At 36.1% G+C, this 20,323-nt stretch overlaps 3 protein-coding genes across 9 annotated transcripts; 1 reads left to right on the top strand and 2 right to left on the bottom strand.

Annotated features, from left to right (window-relative positions):
* Nucleotides 1-13: 13 nt before the first annotated feature.
* LOC149724653 (tubulin polyglutamylase TTLL11-like) lies at nt 14-5,569 on the bottom strand. Of its 3 annotated transcripts, XM_089891924.1 has the most exons (10): nt 4,951-5,569; nt 4,334-4,464; nt 3,669-3,792; nt 3,043-3,164; nt 2,565-2,666; nt 2,217-2,360; nt 1,622-1,755; nt 1,167-1,314; nt 666-796; nt 412-540 (listed from the first exon to the last, which is right to left on the bottom strand). In XM_089891924.1, the coding sequence occupies exons 1-10, from the start codon at nt 5,075-5,077 to the stop codon at nt 537-539; spliced, it is 1,167 nt and encodes a 388-aa protein (XP_089748050.1). In that variant the 5' UTR covers nt 5,078-5,569; the 3' UTR covers nt 412-536. The 3 variants fall into 3 exon arrangements, with proteins under 3 accessions (XP_089748048.1, XP_089748049.1, XP_089748050.1); XM_089891922.1 differs by having other exon boundaries at nt 14-796; XM_089891923.1 differs by lacking the exon at nt 4,951-5,569 and having other exon boundaries at nt 14-796; nt 3,669-3,808; nt 4,334-4,460.
* A 760-nt stretch (nt 5,570-6,329) lies between these two features.
* On the bottom strand, nt 6,330-11,892 carry LOC149724652 (dynactin subunit 4-like). Of its 2 annotated transcripts, none has more exons than XM_089891925.1 (11): nt 11,701-11,892; nt 11,328-11,398; nt 10,744-10,922; nt 10,212-10,255; nt 9,559-9,663; nt 8,990-9,194; nt 8,563-8,672; nt 8,172-8,245; nt 7,815-7,968; nt 7,454-7,551; nt 6,330-7,064 (listed from the first exon to the last, which is right to left on the bottom strand). In XM_089891925.1, exons 1-11 carry the CDS (start codon nt 11,833-11,835, stop codon nt 6,827-6,829), a joined length of 1,413 nt encoding a protein of 470 aa, XP_089748051.1. In that variant the 5' UTR covers nt 11,836-11,892; the 3' UTR covers nt 6,330-6,826. The 2 variants fall into 2 exon arrangements, with proteins under 2 accessions (XP_089748051.1, XP_089748052.1); XM_089891926.1 differs by having other exon boundaries at nt 11,818-11,860.
* Nucleotides 11,893-13,141: 1,249 nt separating this feature from the next.
* Nucleotides 13,142-20,090, top strand: LOC149724651 (phosphatidylinositol 3,4,5-trisphosphate 3-phosphatase and dual-specificity protein phosphatase PTEN-like). 4 transcript variants are annotated; one of them, XM_089891930.1, is made up of 4 exons: nt 13,146-13,269; nt 15,122-15,235; nt 17,405-17,503; nt 17,899-20,090. In XM_089891930.1, the coding sequence occupies exon 4, from the start codon at nt 17,941-17,943 to the stop codon at nt 19,234-19,236; it is 1,296 nt and encodes a 431-aa protein (XP_089748056.1). In that variant the 5' UTR covers nt 13,146-13,269; nt 15,122-15,235; nt 17,405-17,503; nt 17,899-17,940; the 3' UTR covers nt 19,237-20,090. The 4 variants fall into 4 exon arrangements, with proteins under 4 accessions (XP_089748057.1, XP_089748056.1, XP_089748055.1 ...); XM_089891929.1 differs by having other exon boundaries at nt 17,402-17,503; XM_089891931.1 differs by lacking the exon at nt 15,122-15,235 and having other exon boundaries at nt 13,142-13,269; nt 17,402-17,503.
* The last annotated feature ends 233 nt before the right edge of the window (nt 20,091-20,323 follow it).

Raw genomic sequence — 20,323 nt, 5'->3', positions numbered from 1 at the left:
AAAGCAATGTATATACGTGTGACTTTGCATGTTTAATCAAATGCGTACAAAGCAATGAAAAGCATGGAGGGAGGGGGAAACATTTTGTTATTTTGTATAGTAGTGTAGGGTAAGATGGATACGGTTAGCCATAGTCCACTATAAAGATATCTTTAGTGGGCCATGGGTTAGCACATAAATCCCATGTTTCCTCATCGTTGTTTTAACAATTAAGAACTCTCTTTTATAGAATCGTAAGGGTATACAGGTATATAGTCCTGTAAGTATTCCTTTTACTACCAAATGGGGGTAAAATGGGACCACACAAAGAAAATATGAGTATGTACCATCCTACCCCAGCCTCTTTTGTTTAACTTAGTTTCTATGACAGTTTTTGTCGTAATATTCTTCCGCTAAATAGTTCCAACAAAAGCTCCATAAATCCTTGAAAGGAAAGTTCTTCGTGATAATTACAATCAGCAAACTTGGTGACGTAATGAAGGTACGTTTTCCACTTCCGTAGTTTGGTTTTGTATAAAGCAGTAACATCGTCCAAATCATCTATGGACAAATATGCCATCAAACTTTGAAATGAATCAAGGTCGATGGTCAGACTCCTTTTCTTGTTGAATTTGTTGAATAATTCAGCAGCTTTGCAGACAACTAAAACGTCATTACAAACAAACCGCTTGTAATCTTCATCATCGATATATTGATTGTCCCTGCTTGCTGGGAACACTTTCTCCAAGAAGGAAGTTTCTTTGCAATTGGGGTCGGTGAGTATTTTCAGTAAATCTCGATGTAGATTGAATGCAATCTGTGAGGGGATGATGACGTGGTCAATTATAGATTGTCTAAATTGTCGGCCATACACTGCAAAAGTTTCCAAACAAGAACTCCAAAATGACATACGTGGTAACTGGTAAGCGGACACGAGATGCGGGGTAAGATGGGATACCTTTAGCATATAAATCCCTTAATTTTCAATCGTGTTTTTTAATGTTAACTGACGCTATTTTACAGTCGTATACGATACGCGGTTATAATTCTGAAAATATTCGTTGTTTACTATTAATTTAGGGCGTGAAACAAAATGAAAACGTGTCTATTTTACCCCACCTCTAAACTATGGTATCCCATCTTACCCCACCCTATTATATTTGTATTTTGTCTGAACTTATTAAAACCTCAGCTACTGGTTGTAGGAACAGCCGACTCTCCCTTCCACCCTCAAGTGTCGGATAATAACTTCGTATTCTCGGGTCGTTCATTTCAATGAACTTTACTTCCAAGTCTGACGTCACCATCGTATCGACCCCGATGATTTGGAACGATCTGATAAAACATGTTATAGTAAGGGGTAAGATGGGATACCACGATAAAAGGGTGGGGTAAGATGGGATACCACGATAAAAGGGTGGGGTAAGATGGGATATCACGATATAGTAGGGTGAGGTATTTTCATTTTCTTTTATCGTCCAATTTGGTAGTAAACAAAAAGTTTACAGAATTAAAAAACTCAAAAAGCGTTGTGAAATGTTAAAAAGCAGATTTGGAAATATGGGACGTATGGCTAACGGTATCCATCTTACCCTACAGTACTATACAAAATAACGAAATGTTTTCCTACAGTTATTATTACTTGGTATTTTCCCTTCCTGTCATCGCATTCTGCCAAACCATTAAATCAGGAATAACAGCAATGATCGCTTTCAGAGAAGAAATTACTATTTTTCGTTCAACCTCGTCCGCGTCGTGCCCGTTTTGTTTCAACATCTGTTAATATTATTCTGTTACTACCAGGCATAGTGTAAATAACCGTTGAGCGGATCATATTGTATTTAACAGAGTGTATTTCCAACGCTTTGTCTGCCATCCGCCAAGCCAAGGCCCGTTGCTGCTACCATTGTGGGCGTGTGTGACCTTGTGCAAGATACTTAGCCGCAATTGCTCCAACTCAGTGGTCACTAATGGGCTGTCAAAAGTATCAGCTATACATAAAAAAATCCCTCCCAAAAAAAAAAGTGGTCGATTGTTTCAGTAAATGAGAACATGTCTATTTTACCAACTCTGGCTTGGCCGAATGGCAGACTATTGACCGGTAAAATACATTACGATTCATTACCAGAATGAGACTCAAAAGATTATTCACATTATGCATGTTTAAAATCTCACAGTACAGTGCGAATTTTAAAATACGTTGCAGAAAAAGTAGAAAAGTAGAAACATGCGGTAACCTGTTTCATTTCAAGCAAACTTTTGCATCGCGCAGGATCAAATTTTCCTTCTTTATTGTTGACACTGAAGTTGGATAGGTGTTGGGACGTGTCAGAAAAATTGTCAACATCGTATCGGATCGCACAAAGACGGCAGAATGATCCCTAAAAATAAATAACGTATAGTAGTGTGGGGTAAAATGAGATATTGTTAGCACCTAAATCCCATATTTTATGATCGTGTTTTAACAATTAACAATTCTTTTAGAATCGTGAGAATACCGTCATATATTTTGTAAATGTTCTTTGTTTACTCTTTTTTAAATTTACTTTCAGAAAAAAAAACAAATGAAAAAAATTTAAGATTACCTTTGCGTAATAAATTTCCAATGGTTTTAAACTCATGATGACGAAAAACGATCGAATGTCAAATTTGTAACCATTCCATAACAGGGGGGTTTCAATGTATTTCTGTCAAAATTAAAATTAGTAAATCTTGAATGAAACTTACTTTATCCTGGCGCGGCGGGAAACGACAGTTGTTTTAACATGGCATACAAGTTATATCGTTACGCCGTGGGTGATTTAATAGTCGAATTTTTCATTACTTTCTGTATGGCTGACAATTTAGACAACCCATTAGTGACCACTGGGTTGGAGCAATTTTTTTGTGTCTTGTCCAAGGACACACATACGCCCATAATGGTAGCAACGACAAGTGTATATATGTGTAAGACTTGTAAACAAACGTTAAATAAGTCAGTCAAAGAGATTATAACCATCTTTTTCAGTCAGTCATTCATATTTCATTGCCGATGCAAATTTTAGATAAAACAATTCAAATTACCTGCACTACAGCGGGGGTGTCTTTAGTTATTTCCTCAAGTAGGGCAGGGTCGTTAAAAAACTTAATCCCATTCCCCCTACACTCGTGATCTGGTTTGTAAACATAGGAGGGAACACTGATGCCTGGAAGTGCATAATAAGTGATTGTATGAATGTAACCAAATCCTTGCATGGCGGGGCAACGGCAGTCGTTATAACACGGGTGTTTTATTTCATACACCTCGTGCCCACTTACAAGTTACCACATATGTAACTTATTTATCCTCGCATGGCGGGGCAACCACGGTCATTATAACACGGGTGTTCTGTTTCATACACCTCGTGCCCGCTTACAAGTTACCACGTATGTAACTTATTTATCCTCGCATGGCGGGGCAACCACGGTCGTTATAACACGGGTGTTCTGTTTTATACACCTCGTGCCTGCTTACGAGCTACCACGTATGTAACTTTGTGGGTGATTGAATTTCTGTATGGCTGATAGTTTAAACAACCCATTAGTGACCACTGGGTTGGAGCAATTGCTGTTACGCGTCTTGCCCAAGGACACATACGCCCACAATGGTAGCAACCAATTAAGTAGCAATTGAATGAGCATTAGGTGTTTGAAATATTATTTAAACTGACCTGCGTGGTTACCAACGCTTGGCATTTCTTTCATCTCATGGGGAAATATCCAGGTTTGGGGGTAAAAGTCAAAATGTCCCGAAAATAGTTTTGACATTGTTCGAAGCGCTAACGTCGTATCAACCTAAATGAAATATATACTACGCATTTGTTATTTATCTCTTCGAAGACGATGACAAAGATCCTGTGATTAAAAAAACGAAGAGAAGGAAATCAACATAAAAACAACAGTCGGTGAAACACGCTTTGGTTAAAAATGTGGAAAAGAATGTCAGTTATAGCTCGGCTGTTGAACCAAAACAGTTGTTGTTTAATTTCAAGAAAAACAGGCGGAAACACAAAAGCATTTTTAACATAATAAATCATGTCGTTGTACCGCCACCGTATTTTGCTTTCGTAAGATTGCCCGATCTTTGTTGCCGTGACCCGAGAGACAATAATGCATAGTAGGATGGGGGTAAGATGGGACACCTTTCTAATTTATTTTCTCATCCCATTTGGTAGAAAACGAAGAACTATAAAACTGTATCCTCCGATAGACTGTTGTTAGTTGTTTAAAACACGTTCATGATATTTAGATATTATGTGCTTAAGGTGTCCCATCTTCCCCCACAGTACCATATTTCATTCAGAGGTTAACATTATTTTACACAAACAAAACAAACCTTTTTCTCAACAACCGCGAACCCTGGGATATTGTTTACAACGTTGCAACCGTGATTGGTGTAATATCCTTTATCTATATGTTTGATACTTTGTATGTTTCCCCAGTAAATACATTTATCGTTATCGTGGTCTGTTAAATAAATGAACGAATAAAATTTGCTTTGTTCTCGCGTGGCCGGAAAACGACATCCGCCATAACACGGGTGTTTTGTTTCATACACCTCGTGCTCGCTCACAAGTTATTACGTATGTAATTTATTTATCCTTGCATGGCGGGGCAACGACAGTCGTTATAACACGGGTGTTCTGTTTCATACACCTCGTGCTCGCTTACAAGTTACCACGTATGTAATTTATTTATCCTCGCATGGCGGGGCAACGACAGTCGTTATAACACGGGTGTTTTGTTTCATACACCTCGTGCTCGCTCACAAGTTTCCACGTATGTAATTTATTTATCCTCGCATGGCGGGGCAACGACAGTCGTTATAACACGGATGTTCTGTTTCATACACCTCGTCGCTTACGAGTTAACGTATGTAGCTTGGGTTGTTTTAGAGTCATAAAGCTACGGTTATAATATAATTCTGTAAATATTCGTTACATTTTTCGTCACCTTTTTCACAGATTGTAGATACAACGTTCCACCCGAACTCTTTTGCCGCCTCCTTTAAAATTTCCGTCGTGCTCTCGTATGCGTTTATGGTGTTTATTGTCCAATCATGGTTATTGACCGATTCCATTTAAACTGAGGTGTTAGTTATTACTTAAAATTTTCTAAAAGGATCTCACCCTGCTATATAGTACTGTGAGGGAGGTGGGACGCCTTTTCAATCTATTTCTCGACCCATTTAGTAGTAAACAAAGAACATTCAAATAATTATGAAACCATATATACTCACGATTCAAATATACCGTTGTAAATTGTTTAAAACTCGATCATGATATTTGGGATATTATGTGATAAAGGTGTCCCGTTTCCCCACCCTACTATACATTACTTTCTATATAGCACTGTGGGGAAAATGGAATACCGTTAGCATCCAAACCCAATAATTAATGAACGCTCTTTTCGAGTCGCAGCTACGTTTTATAATTTTGCAAATATTCCTTATTTTCTACTAAATGTGACGAGAAAACGAGTGTAGTCAGTGTCCATCTTACCCCACCCTTTTATAACTAACTTTATAATCCATAAACTACTCTCAACATAGCGTTCTTAGTAGCTGTTATTATAATGCTAATTTATGAATGGTGATGTGTATTATATGCGATGTGTTCTTGATATGTGCTGGTTCGGAAGGATGGGGATATCACATGTCTTTATTGATTGAAATAAACCGCGTTTGGCGTTTCCGCGAAATTTAGCAATTGGTATTTTGTAAACAAGTCGATTATAACTGCGATATATTCTGTGAATTCGTCCTGATCTATATGGTACTCTAATGCTCATGAAGTTGGATGATTCTCGTGATCAAGTACTATGAAATATGTAACAAATAAAAATCTATTTCAATGAACTGCATGTAGATAGCTCATAGATTAAGATACAGATATTGTATTTTATTGGATATATAGTAGGGTGGGGGAGATGGAACACTTTATCATTCTGTTTTCTCTTACTATCATTCTGTTTTCTCTTAATTTGGTAGTAAACAAAGGACATTCAATGAAATATAAAACCGTATCCTCATGACTCCCATAGACCGTTGTTAATTGTTTGAAACACGATCAGGATATTTGAATATTACGTGTTAAATGTGTAGCATCTCCCTCCACAGAAAGACTATATGTTTTCCCAGACTGGCATTATCAACCTCATACCACTTGATCCAGGTTTAATGAGAAGACGTATTTATAAACTTATATGCGAAGTTATACACAAGGTTTATAGAAATGGTTCTCAAAAGTAAAGAATTCCCGGAGCCATTTGGCATGAAACAGAACACCCGTGTGATAAACGTCTTCGTTTTCCGGCCACGCAAGGATAAATAATTTACATTCATTCATATTTATTACGTAATGTCAACAAACGATAGACGTAAACAGGCATATTAAGGTTTGTTAATAACGTTTTAGCGGCTCACCTTACAGTATAAAAACATAGTGTATTTCCGACGTTTAAAGTCTTGCCAGGTTGCAGACAAAATGTCGAAAATACACTATGTTTTATACCAGCAAGCCGCTAAAAGGTTATTAACATTATGCCCGGTAGCAGAGGTTACAGAATGTTACTGCGTTTTATTTCCACTACACATTAACATTCATGCGACGAGTTACACAGAATTAACTGCATGCAAAACATGCAACGTTATATAAAGTACTGTGGGGTAAGATGGGATACGGGGTAGGATGGGATACGGTACCACTTTAAACAATTAACAACACTTAGTAATTTTCTTTTGATTCTTACCAAACGGTACAAAAAAATAAAACCACGTACCATCTTACCCCAACCTACTATATTGAAAACAATATCCAACCAAACAACTCTATTCTAATGAACTTTGAATTTTTCCGAAACTGATGAAAACTGAATGCGTCAGCCAGTTAGGCTCCGGTTCTTTTTCTACCTCTCCTCCTTTCAACAACAAAGCAAGAGGAGCGCTTCCATAATGTTCATGTTTGAACCGCATACCAACCCATACATTATCACCAGGTGAAAGGGCGGGGTCGGGCGTGCAATGAACGTAAAACCCAACTTTATTGCCACGACGGAACGCAATGATGCTTGAAAGTTATTCAACAAGTTTTATTCAGTTTAAATTATATTTAAGTTAATAGGAATGAAAATGCTTAAATAGTTGTATTACTAACATAGGCGTCAAACTTTTTGGAATGCAGGGAAGGCAGGGATAGTTAGATTAATCTTTTAATGATTAAAAACAAATTTGGTTCCATTGTTTAATGCAGTGCAGAACCTCTAGGGTTGGCCTATATACCCTGTTTGATCCCCTATGCATACATAACTCTAAAAATACAGGCGAGGCAGGGATAGTTAGATGGGTCCTTCAAGGAAACAAATTGGTTCCAATGTTTACTGAATCATGTAATGCATAAAATTGAGGGTTAGCCTGCCCACCCTGCCACCCCAGGTTTGGCGCCTTTATCATACTAACCTTGCGTCATCAGTATTGTTTGTTGAAGTAAGTTGATCAACAAACTCAGCAGCGTCGTCAAACTTTCCCACAACTATATCGCATGTTGGAAGCTCTATCTATTGTATGGGAGTTTCAATATTTAAAGAAATCGTTTACAGAAGTGTTTACAATAACTGGGTAGCAGGTGTATGAAACAGAACACTCGTGTTATAACAACTGTAGTTGCCCCGCCATGCGAGGATAAATAAGTCACGTTAGTATTCCATTAATTATCCATTGGTTGCGAATGGGTAACACAAACACCACTATTATTGATCTGATGTTATGTAGTTCAAACATTCAATCAGTTTGATATAAAATAAAAACCACTTTATGAAACCTTTGCGTTTATCTGATGTTTAGTTTCCTCCATTGGTAGGAAGGTTGCGTGTATGACGTGCTCCGTTGGGTTTGTGATTGACAGGACGAACTGACAACGTTCACCAGCGCGCAATGTTGATGGTTTGCTGATCCTTATATCAGGTATGTGGTTTCTGTAAAAAAATTGGGTTTTGAAAAAATAATTCTATATTTTTTCTATATTTAGAAATCTGGTATGTTGATTTAAAGCATTACAATGTTTTTATTTACACCATTATTAAAAAAAATCTTACTTTTTCCGTTCGCTTTCATTTAGCCAAAAAAAAAATACTTAAAAAATAAGTTGTTTAACATTTGCAACACAGTATAAACTTACAATGCGATGAGATGAATTTTAAACTTGATGGAAGTTGGACTGTACTCGGGCTTGATAATGTTGTGATCACAAATCTAAATGTAATGTGTTGCAGAGGTTATGGGTTCAAGGCTCATCGCTGCTATCATTGTGGGCGTATGTTTCCTTGGGCAAGACACATAAACGCAATTGCTTCAACCCAGTGGTCACTAATGAGTTGCATAAATTATCGGCGGTAGAGAAATTCAATCACCCACAAAGTTACATACCTGGTAAACTCGTAAGCGGGCACGAGGTGTATGAAACAGAACACCCGTGTTATAAAGACTGTTGTTGCCCCGCTATGCGAGGATAAATAAGTTACATCCATATATTCCCCACAAAGTTACATTCACCATCAATTAAACCTGACCTTGCATCTGAGCGATTGTTTCATAAACATTTGCGATCTTCTTGGAGCTAAATCCGAACATTCAATAATTTGATTCCCTGGTTGGTCCAAGCGCTGAGCAGTTGATGTCACTAAAATAAATTTTATCGACTTATTAATATTTTCTAAACAAGTACTGTTAAAAAACGAATCATAAAAAGTATAAGCCACAAATGGGGTTAAATTTTTTGCATATACCAAAAAAGTGCATAAGTAAGTAATTGATCGAATGTAACTCATTTATCCTTGCTTGGTGGGGCAATGTCAGTCGTTATAACACGGGTGTTCTGTTTCATACACCTCGTGCCTGCTAAAGAGTTACCATGTATGTAACTTTGTGAGGTTTCTTTTAAAAATTATGATCTGTGTTTTTTTGCAAAGAAAAACAAACTTCATAAAAATTTCTTACTTGCTGTGAATTGAACAGGCTTGTAAACATCCGTGTTTAACTTTTCTACATCATCCAGTGCAAGTGTGGAAGATGCGTCGATTGAAACGTCTTTTAAACTCGAAACATCTTTCAACCGTAAGCTTGACAATGCACCACTAAGCGAATCGCCAAACATAGATTTCTTCCCAGGCGAATGCTTGCTGGATGTATATTTCTGTTTCAACTGAAAATAATAAATGAATAAAAAAAAACAAACAGATTGAAAGATTTAGGTCAAAACATTGAATAAAATACTTTAGTCTCTTCCCATCACGATAACGAAGATCGAATAGTTTACAAAAGTAAAAAAAAATGTGAAGTAACCGTAAAACGACAGTCGTAATAACGACAGTCATAATAGTAAAACGACAGTCGTAATAAGTCGTAATGAGAAGAAGCTTATGAATAAAAAAGTAGATAACTTATTTGATAAAGTTGTGACTGATTTTAGTGGTTCTATTACACATATATATAAATTTAAAGAAAAACCTAGATCATTTATATATTAACATTAAGTGTATCCTTGAATATACAAACACATTAACTACCTGCATTGTAACCGACATCAACTCCTTTTTGATCGGCGATTTTCGTGCTTGTTCAACTTTTTCTTTATGTTCAAGATACTTGTAATACTCAAGCAGTTTATTTATCTGTGAGTGAGATAAGTGAAAGTTGACTCAAAGTCGCTGAAAGTCATGCCAGGTTTTAATAGCGGGCATGACATGGATATTGGGGTAATGGGCAACTCTGGCCTAAATCCCAGGTCCCATGGCGTGGCTTACTGTAGGACCTCACCCATATAGAATAAAATGTGCATATACAATGTTGGGGTGATAGGCCAACTCTGGCCTAAATCCCGGGTCCCATGGCATGTCTCACTGTAGGACCTCACCCATATAGAATGGAATGTGCATATATAATGTTGGGGTAATGGGCCAACTCTGGCCAAAATCCCAGGTCCCATGGCATGCCTCATTGTAGGACCTCACCCATATAGAATAAAATGTGCATACAGCATATAAAATGTTGGGGTAATGGGGCAAACTCTGGTCTAAAGCCCAGGACCTCAAAGACCTCACACATATAAAATAAAAAAAATGACATGGGTTTGCAGAGTATGCCCTGGAATATGTGCCTAATACGGGAATGTTTCATGGAATGTATTGGTGTAGCTACACATTATATTGAAGTAACTTACCCGAGGTAAACTAGGATTTGCTTTTTCCATCCATGCGTCATTTGCTGTTAAACAAGAACAAAGAATAAAAATCACAAAATACAAAAAAACTTGACAGGTAATAATATTCTCATTTAGCATTAAACTTCTGGTGGCCTTCTATGGTTATATTATTAACAGGGGCGTATCCGTGAAATTAAAAAGGGTTCAATCAGCTATATTTTAAAACCAATAGTACAGCGAAAAAAGATATAGAAGGCAATAATTTTTTTAAAACACCCGAAGGGCATGACATTATTTTAAGAATAATTTTACTCGATTTCTTGCAATAATGTTCAAGGGACAAGACAAGGCTGTGCATGGATCAAGCGCTGGGAAACAAAAACAAATAATGCTGTTTGGTTATTTTTACCAGGCGGGCTGTCCAACTACATTTGAACTTTTTTTGTTTTACAAGAAGCATGCACATTTAAGAAAAACTAATAGCCTAGACATTAGTACAAGTTTTTTTAACATAAAACAACTGTGACAAAGTTTAAACAAACATTCTTACCAACTTCCTTGTCATCGATACCAACAGACCGTGTCGACCACCGGCAGAATGTACACGATTGATAATAAACAGTTTTTACAGTTGGTTTATTTGAGTCAGTGATGGGGGGGGATATCGTGCTTGTAGCTCTGGTTGATAATGTGTGTAAGCACGCAGGGCACCTCCATGAGTTGGAACACCTGGATAAAAGTTTTGTTGGTGTTTCATGCTGATGTGATAAATATAATGTTATATATAAACGAATGTATGTAACTTATTTATCCTTGCCCCTCATGTACGCTTACCAATTACCCATGTACAGGGCAACACCGGGTTAAAAACATGCATGGCCACTCAGTGTGTCACGCCGCTGTTTCAGTGTGTCGCCTGTAATATTTTCCGAATTGTATAAAGTTTCTTCTTCACTCTGTGACATTCCTATATTCTATGCCACTATTGATTGTAAGTTCACATGTTTGAAACTTGTTTTCATTAATTTTACATTTTTGAGAATAATTAAGTGCCGTTGAGCACAAGAGTTGTGGTACATTCATACAAATAAACAAATAAACACGACATTAAGTATAAACCAAACATTAACTCACTTGTTTTTCCTCGATACAGCCTCAGCTGACGCCAAGCTATCTAAGGCTTGAGGACAGAAGTGAGAATCATCCTGAAAATAAATTCATTATTTTAAGTACTTGCAATACCATAATACACATTCATCCTGTTATGTACGTTTAAATTACCCAGTTGTTGCAATAACTTACATATATACATGCAGCATTCCGGTATAAATTATTATAATTTGCCATATTTTAAAATTCATCAACAATCACCCATAAAGTTACATACGTGAGTAGGCATAAGCGAGCACGAGGTGTATGAAACACCCGTGTTAGAACGACTGTTGTTGCCCCGCCATGCGAGGATAAATAAGTTACATTCATTCATTCAATACACTATAATACGAACCTCGTGCAATAGGTTATGCGACGAACGAAGACCGAGGCAATAAATGCAGAAGTAAAGTCGAGATAAAGACTGGGAATCCTGGGTGTCGACGTCAAATACGTACTGAACCCGGTCTACCTGCAGTAAGCTCGCCATTTCGATGCAGGTAAAATCTTTTTAATAAAATCCAACTGAAGCACTAAACCGTAATTTTGACAAAAAAATAAACTATATGAACAAAAGTGTTGCCAAATAAAAAAATTACAATGTTATCGCAAAACAGAAAATGTGGCATTACTTTGAAATCGTATTTAATACCAGCTCTCCACTAAACAAACAAATTTATTGCTACATCTGATACAAACAAAAGTGTAATTTCTATAGACTTTGGGGTAAACAATCCGCAAAGTTAGCCTCATTCGGTTGCCCCAGAGCCATAGAAATACCGAGTAGTCCAACCCATTGTTACGTAAAACACAAATTGAACGGCAATTTGGGTCCAAAATAACACAGTAGGTATAGGGAAAATGTATGTTTTTCGGTAAATTACAGAAAAACTTGGACCTAAAAACAAATTTAAAGGTTGAAAAATGTAAAAAACATGTGTTATTTGTTTTCTGTGTCAAAAAACGTCAAAAATTAGAATTAGAAGCGGTTGATTTGCGACATTTTAGTCATTTAATGCGGCTAAATTTATACATTTTTTCTAAAAAATGTTTGGTAAGGTAAATAGAAGCTGTTTTACACCTTCCCACAATAGGAAAACACAAACAAAACTTAACAAGTTCGGTTAAATCCATTGTCAAAGTCACCACTTTTGCTCTATTTTGGACACACATAGACGGCAGTTGGACTACTCGGTGTTTATACGACTCTGGGTTGCCCTGTAAAATTTCTATGGTGATGAAATAACTTATGTTTATATACGGACTCTTCGGGGAAATGAGATCTATATGAATCAGAGTCTGTTTATATACGGACTCTGATATGAATGAATGAATGTAACTTACTTTATCCTCGCGTGGCCGGAAAACGACAGTCGAATGAATGAATGAATGAATGAATGAATGAATGAATAAATGAATGAATAAATGAATGAATGAATGAATGAATGAATGAATAAATGAATGAATGTAACTTACTTTATCCTCGCGTGGCCGGAAAACGACAATCGTTATCACACGGGTTTAACACCTCATGCCAGCTTACGAGTTACCATGTATGTTACTGTGTGGGTATATGGCCACATACGTGGTCAATTAGGAACAACATGCTTGTTTAAGTAATGAATTTGACACGGTTTATATATCTTAGCTATATGTAGGATCTTCGCCTTGTCAAATACGTAATTACAAATTGCATTTTTTAAATTTTAATACATTAGTTTGAGCTCTGCTCTCTTGTTGATTTTATATCCTATTATTTCCCGCTATAATGGATGACACGGAAACACTGAGTTGGACAATGAAAATAGCAAGCGCTGCGACTTCCGGATCTATAGACGTATCTTACGTCGTTGGTGATTTATTTATTTTATGACCGTAGTGAAACCGTCATCTCCATATTTAAACGGAAATAGCTTGTCCCCAGGTAGTCCTAGTTACTCATACTTAATTTATGTTTATTTGTCAGAATAATGCATGGTTCAATGGTTGCAAGTGCACATTTACAATATATTATGTTTTAAAGCTGACTGAGTGTGTAGGTATACAGCTTATTTTGCAAGAAGTATATACACTCATATTATAAGAAATGTTTAGTATTTTTAATTTATTTTAAACAATATATATTTTATTTTAAAGCAAAGCAAACTGTGTGTGTATATGTATACCACTTATATTGCAAAAAGTGTTTGTATATACAAATTATACAGAAATGTTTTGTATTTTATTATATGAAGTTTTATACGTGAGGAACATGGCACCCAGTCTGCAAAGTATGGCAGTTCCTGACGAGATCTCGCGCGTGCAAGACGGTTATTTTTCGCGTGCGCGCGTGCTATCATTAAAAATCTGCGTGCAAAGCATGTACATTTTCAAGCCACGTTAGGAAATCTTACTTAATTTAATACGTATTTTTTTCTTTGTTTAATTAATTCGCGTGCGTAGGACAAATTGTGGCGTGCAAAAGCCGTGCATAACCGAAAGTCTGTAAAAAAATCGCGGGTGCACCTGCCATACTCTGCAGTCTGGCATGGCACTATAGCAACAAACGTTAACAATGTACAAAAACAGTTTGTAGAGGTATTGCTGCAAAATTTTTAGCAAGTGAAATATTTTGCAGTTTTGGATATTTAAAGTTATGTAAATAAAAATCGTTTTAACCGTATCAATAAAAAACGTTTTAAATGCATTTTCAATATTCTTCAGTATGATATTGCATCCTTAAAAACAGTAATGAGGTAAATTGCCGTGGTAGGTTGAGTTTCCGTGGTAATTATGTTACGGTGATGTGAATGTTAGGATTGTTTATCTATATGCAACTATAGGGACCCAAAAGCGGTATAAAACTATGATTAGACCAAACAATAAAAAATCGAGACTGCACTTATGATGCATGAGATTTAAGTTTTATTCTTTCCTGTGCAGCGTAGAACCATTTTAATAAATGAATGGTTGATCAAATTCAAGGTGCTAGTGCTAGTGAAGTACCCTTCCCATTAACCCAAACCATAGATTGAAAGTATTGCTTAATCTCTAATGTAACAGAGGATTCTTTACCACTACCGCTTAAACAATCTACTGTGGGGTAAGATGGGATCTGTTAGAACCAAATCACAGATTTAATGATCTTGTTTGTTTTTTTTTATGGGATGATAAAAGAGAATGAAAACATGTTGTTGTTATCTAACCCAACTATAAAGATAACCAAGCACCAAGTGTCATGATATGATATAATAATGTTATCATTTAGTGTTAATCTGTTTCATATTCATGAATTTACTAATGGGGGACCAATTCTGTTTTAAATTTAAAACATTCGATTACATAATGTGCAAATCTGATGTGCGACGCAATGAAGCATTATTGTTTCAGAGAGAGAGAGATGCGGAGGGGTAGAGAGATAGACCGCTTAACCCCCCTGAATATGCCCCTTAAACAAATGTATGAGAATGTAACTTATTATCCTCGCGTGACTGGAAAATGACAGTCGTTTTAACACGGGTGTTCATACACCTTGCGCCAGCTTACGAGGTACCATGTACGTAACTTCGTGGCTGATTGTTTTTCTGTATGGCTGATGTTTTGAACAAGTATTAGTGTCCACTGGGTTGCAACAATTGTCGTTAAGTGTCTTGCCCAAGGACACATACGGCCACATTGGTAGCAGCGACGAGCCTTGAACACATTACCTCTAGGTTACAGACAGGCACGCTAACCACTTTGCCACGGCACCCTCACCTGTTAAAATCATGTTTTAAACTGCGTTGCATTTCTTACAGGATGTAAGATTAATATTTTGGCAAATATATATAAAACACCAACTGTTAACTGCAACATTTGAATACTCCAAAACTTGAACTGTTTAAAGTTTTATTGTTGGATTTAAAATGAAAGTAAGTTTTTTGAATGTTGCTTGTTTATGTTTTATTTTGTTTGGTCTTTAAATAATTGTGTAAGTGTTATAAACATAGGCGCCTATGTTTGAAAAACCAGGGTGCTCTTTAGGCTGTATAAACGCACTAGAATGTTTGCCCTATTTTAACACAGACAAACATTAGACACACATATAATGTATGTATATAAATGCATGTCGTTTATCATAAGATGCAAATATTTCTCATTTAAAAACTAAATGAAGTTTATGAACAATTGTCATTATGGTATAAATGGATCCTATTTTATCCTTGGATGATGGGGCAACAGCAGTTGTTGTAACACGACTGTTTTGTTTAATACACCCCAACTAAAAAGTAAACTGAATATACATTTAATGTAAAAGTGTTGAACAGTAAACGTAGGTTAGTTACTTTTTTCTATATATTGTTTTACCACTACTACACTATCACTGTTGTATGGGTGTTGCTTTATGTGTTTACATTATCGCGACCTGGGCAAAATAATATTTAAATCTATGATGCTTTGATGCCATAATAAACAATGTTTTTCTATTTCCATGAATAAAAGGTATAGGCTATATAGTAGGCTGGGGGAAGACGGGACACCTTTAGCACATAATATTGAAATATCTCTATCGCGTTTCAAACAATAAACAACTGTCTATGGGAGTTGTGAGGATACGATTTAGATTTTATAATTTCTTGAATGTTGCTTGCTTACTATCAATTGGGACGAAAAAATAGAATGAAACGGTGTCCCATCTTTCCCCACCATACTATATATATATGTATAAATTAGTTTTCTTTTCTACAATTTTTTTTTTAATTTGTTTGCTAAATTTTATTTTGTTAAAAATTTGAACATTATTAAAAATTTTTAAAACTATATATTTTTAACCGTTACAAAAGTGATTTGTGTTATAATACACTAAACAAGGTCCTGTATGACATCACATATGAGTCATAACAACCTGTGTTCTACCTATTCCATGTAACATAGGATGATTGTATTAAAAACAATATTAACCCACTTATCTAGTGTGTGGGAGTTATTTTGTTTAGTTAAAAACATAATAGTGTTATTATATTCAAAATCAAATGTTTAACTTAATTCTTATGGATTATCTAAATATTTATGCAAAAGAAGAGTTTTTTTTATAGGTATACACAATAATCTGGTTCATACAGTAACAGGTCAATTGCCAATAAAGCACCAATTAAATGTAATAACTTATATTATATATGACCTAAAAAACAACCTGATTTTCTGGTTTTTTAAAAGATAGATGTACATCAGCACATGTTTATGCTATCTTTACCTGACAGCAACAAATAATACAAACAATTTCACATTTGTTTTGAAAAATTGCTCATTTTATTTTATTCGTTTATATATCCTCTTGCTACCAGGCATATTATACTTGTTTCATAAATCAGCACTTATGATATTTATTTGCATACCATCCTCCTATGCAGGTCATCATCAATCAGGGTGAATTATGATGTCATTGTTGAGTGCCCTGTATAATATGCCTGCCAGCAAAAATATAAAGGCGAAATACTGTTAATATTCACCTTAATATTAATTTTTTTTTTAGAAACTGTTTTTATGTGTTGTTTTTTACTTTTTTTGTTTATGAAACAAGTTGCCTGCCAGCAACAGTATATACACTGTTGTTGTTTGGGTTTATAGAAACTGTTTTTATAGAAACTGTTTATATATTTCGATTTACCAATGAAGTGTAATGCAACTGGTAGCAGCACTATTAATACTTTTATTTTTTGGCTTTACTGTCAGGATGTATTTTATTTACGAAACAAGTATAATTATTATGTCTATTACCTGCAACAGCATAAATGCACTGTAATTACGTGTTTTGATTTAAAATTTAAGATTCATATTTTTTGAAGAAACAGTATATCTATGAATATAAACAATTATTTTAATTCAGATCAAGTATAATAAGCCTATTGCCCACAGAAATAAAAAAGAGTAGAACGCGCAACTGCCCAAAACCGTGATATATTCTTTTTTCTATTCACGTGACCGCCAACTCCGTCCCCATTTCGCTTGGTCTCCATTGTAAAAGATAGGCGCACAAAGGTTTTAGGTGTTTATTTCAAAAACTGTTTATTTCTATAAATAATATTTCTCAATGTCAGCAGTGAAAGCCAATGAACCAATGGAAGAAGTGACGAGTCATCAATCCTTGAACCTTCTTCATTAGTTTTGCTGATTCATTGTTTCAGTGAGTTGAACAAAAGGTCGGTTTAAATAGATTTTTATATTGTGTGGCGTGTTTTTGTATAGTCTTGTTATTTACCATATTTGGGTAGAAATCGTTTTTTTTTCAAGGTTTTTAAAAATTTGAAGCTGAGTTCACCTAAGTTACATAATATAAGGTAACTCGTAAGCTAGCATGAGGTGTATCAAACAGAACATCCGTGTTATAACAACTGTCGTTGCACCCAACACAAACACAAGGATAAACAAGTTAGACTTGTTCGATCAGTCATTAGGATACAGTTCTATAATTATGTAAATATGCTTTGTTTACTGCCAAATGAGAAAAGAATAAAAACACGTATCATCTTACTTACCCAGCCTACTATATCAACTGTGTACCATCTTACCCCAACCTACTAAATCATTTTTTTAGGAAAGTCGTTCATCCACCCAACAGCATCAGTTGTTCATCAAAATGTCGAAGATTAAACGTCTTGTAAGTAAAAACAAGCGTCGTCACATTGAAGATGGATATGACCTTGATCTCACTTATATTTGCCCTAATATATTAGCCATGGGTTTCCCTGCTGAAAAAGTGGAAGGATTTTACCGCAATAATATAGATGATGTTGTGCGTTTCTTGGAGAATAAACATGGAAGCAACTATAAGGTTTATAATTTATGTTCCGAGCGTACGTACGACACCAAGAAGTTCCACGGCCGTGTAGCAGCTTATCCATTCGATGATCATAATCCACCAAGGTTCGAACTGATTAAGCCGTTTTGTGAAGACCTTGATCAATGGTTAGGCATGCATAAGGATAACATTGCTGCCATCCATTGCAAAGCTGGTAAAGGTAGAACAGGAGTCATGATCTGCTGCTATCTCCTACACAGGCGTAGGTTCGCCAAGCCTTCCGATGCACTTCATTTCTATGGCCTCGCAAGAACCAATAACATGAAAGGTGTAACCATCCCGTCCCAGCAGCGATACGTTGGCTACTATTGGCAGCTGCTTCAATCCAGCTTAATCTACAAACCAAAGACATTGCTGCTACACAGCATTCAGTTTGAAACCCTCCCTTTGCAGCACAATGCCAGTTTATTTTTCGTGGTAAACCAGTTGAAAGTGAAGCTCTATACATCTAACCCAGACCTTGTGATACGAGGAGATGATTTCCTTATTTTCGACATGCCGCAACCTCTGCCTTTATGTGGAGACATCAAGATTGAAGTCTTCAATAAACCAGTCATGAGGAAAGACAAAGTCTTCCACTTCTGGTTCAACACATTCTTTGTACAGCATGGAGCGGGTTCAAACCTCAGTGAGACCACTCCTTCTACAGGGAAATCTAACGGCAACGCTCAGCAATATTACCGCTGTTCTCACTTACCCAAGGAAAAAGATATGATAGTGCTGCCATTCAACAAGAAGGAGCTTGACCGTGCAAACAAAGATGAAGCAAATAAACTCTTTTCTGCTAACTTCCGAGTGATTCTCATCTTTAGTCAGATGGATGCTCTTCCCACCGCATCTAAGTCCCCTCTTCTTCAAGCAATATCGGGCCAGAAATCTTCGGCCCTTCAACCCAGTGATCCATACGACCAATACTCTGTCGGAACACCAGTGAATTCCTCCATATGTTCCGACACAGAGAACGAAGATGGAAGTTTATCGGATACTGATGACGAGGATGACTGGGATGGAATCGTGGATGAAAATGTCATCCGTTCATCATTCATGCCCCCCAACCATAAATCCCTACAATAAGCCATCATCCACAGCAGCCTAGATGTTCCTATATATTATTCAGTAAAATTGTGCAACATATTTAAATGTTTTCCTTTAGATTCGTTTGGTCTGCATCATTGTACTTAACTTTGTATTTTTTTTTACAACACCTGTAATTTGGTTGGTCAGATTGACGAATCAATATAAGCTCCTGCTGTGCAATTCCCACACATTCTGCTCCTGCTACCCCCAACCCAATTAATGTCCGGCTATTTCATTTAAATGTTTTTGGAAAAAATGGAAATTTAACTCATTTTCGGATTTTTTTCATTTTTTGGAAATAAATGAAATTTTTGTTTTCAAAATAACAAAACAATTTTTTTTCTCAATTGCTTTTTTTATAGCATTAGCAGAAAAACCTGGAGTTTTATTTTGTTTGCTTTTTTTAAATCCATGTATCTTATTGTACCTCTAATTCATTGTTTTATCTTATTTTGGATCAAAAGTTTGAAAGATGTACCCAGATGTATTTGTGCCTTTAAGGAGCAAGGATATTTACTTGCTATTATGTCGAATCGCTGTTTGTGGATTGGAATCCCTGTTAATTCCTGCATACATTTTAAATGGCGCTAATGGAATTCCTCTCTTATTTAAGCAGAAGTTCAGTGCTACGCCACACACTGCAAATCCAGATATTTCTGTGCTTAATTAATAAGCTTTTTACCTGCCCAATTTTGCAGTTTACAATTGAAAGCACAGCGTACCACGGCAGGCCACAAACCTGTTATTTGTTATTCTATTAATCAAGACTCGTTTTTTTACTTGAACATAGATCGCCTTAATAGCATTGGCATTCAATTGTGTGTGATAATATAATTCACGTTATGTCACAATGTGTTTCAAGCAGCTCAAACACTTGGTGTTAATAACCTATATGAGGAATAGCACTTGCTAACCTACAGGTTCGGATTCTGACTTCACGCTACCATTATGAGCGTATGTGTCCTTGGGCAAGACACCTGACAGCAATTGCTCCAACCCAGTGGTCACTAATGGGTTGTCTAAATTGTCAGCCTTACATAAAAACAATCACCCACAAAGTTACGTAAATAGTAAGTGGACATGA

This window comes from Ciona robusta, chromosome 14 (assembly GCF_009617815.1).
Source record: "Ciona robusta chromosome 14, ASM961781v2".
Lineage (NCBI taxonomy): Eukaryota > Metazoa > Chordata > Ascidiacea > Phlebobranchia > Cionidae > Ciona > Ciona robusta.
This window is presented reverse-complemented; position numbering and strand designations above follow the sequence as displayed.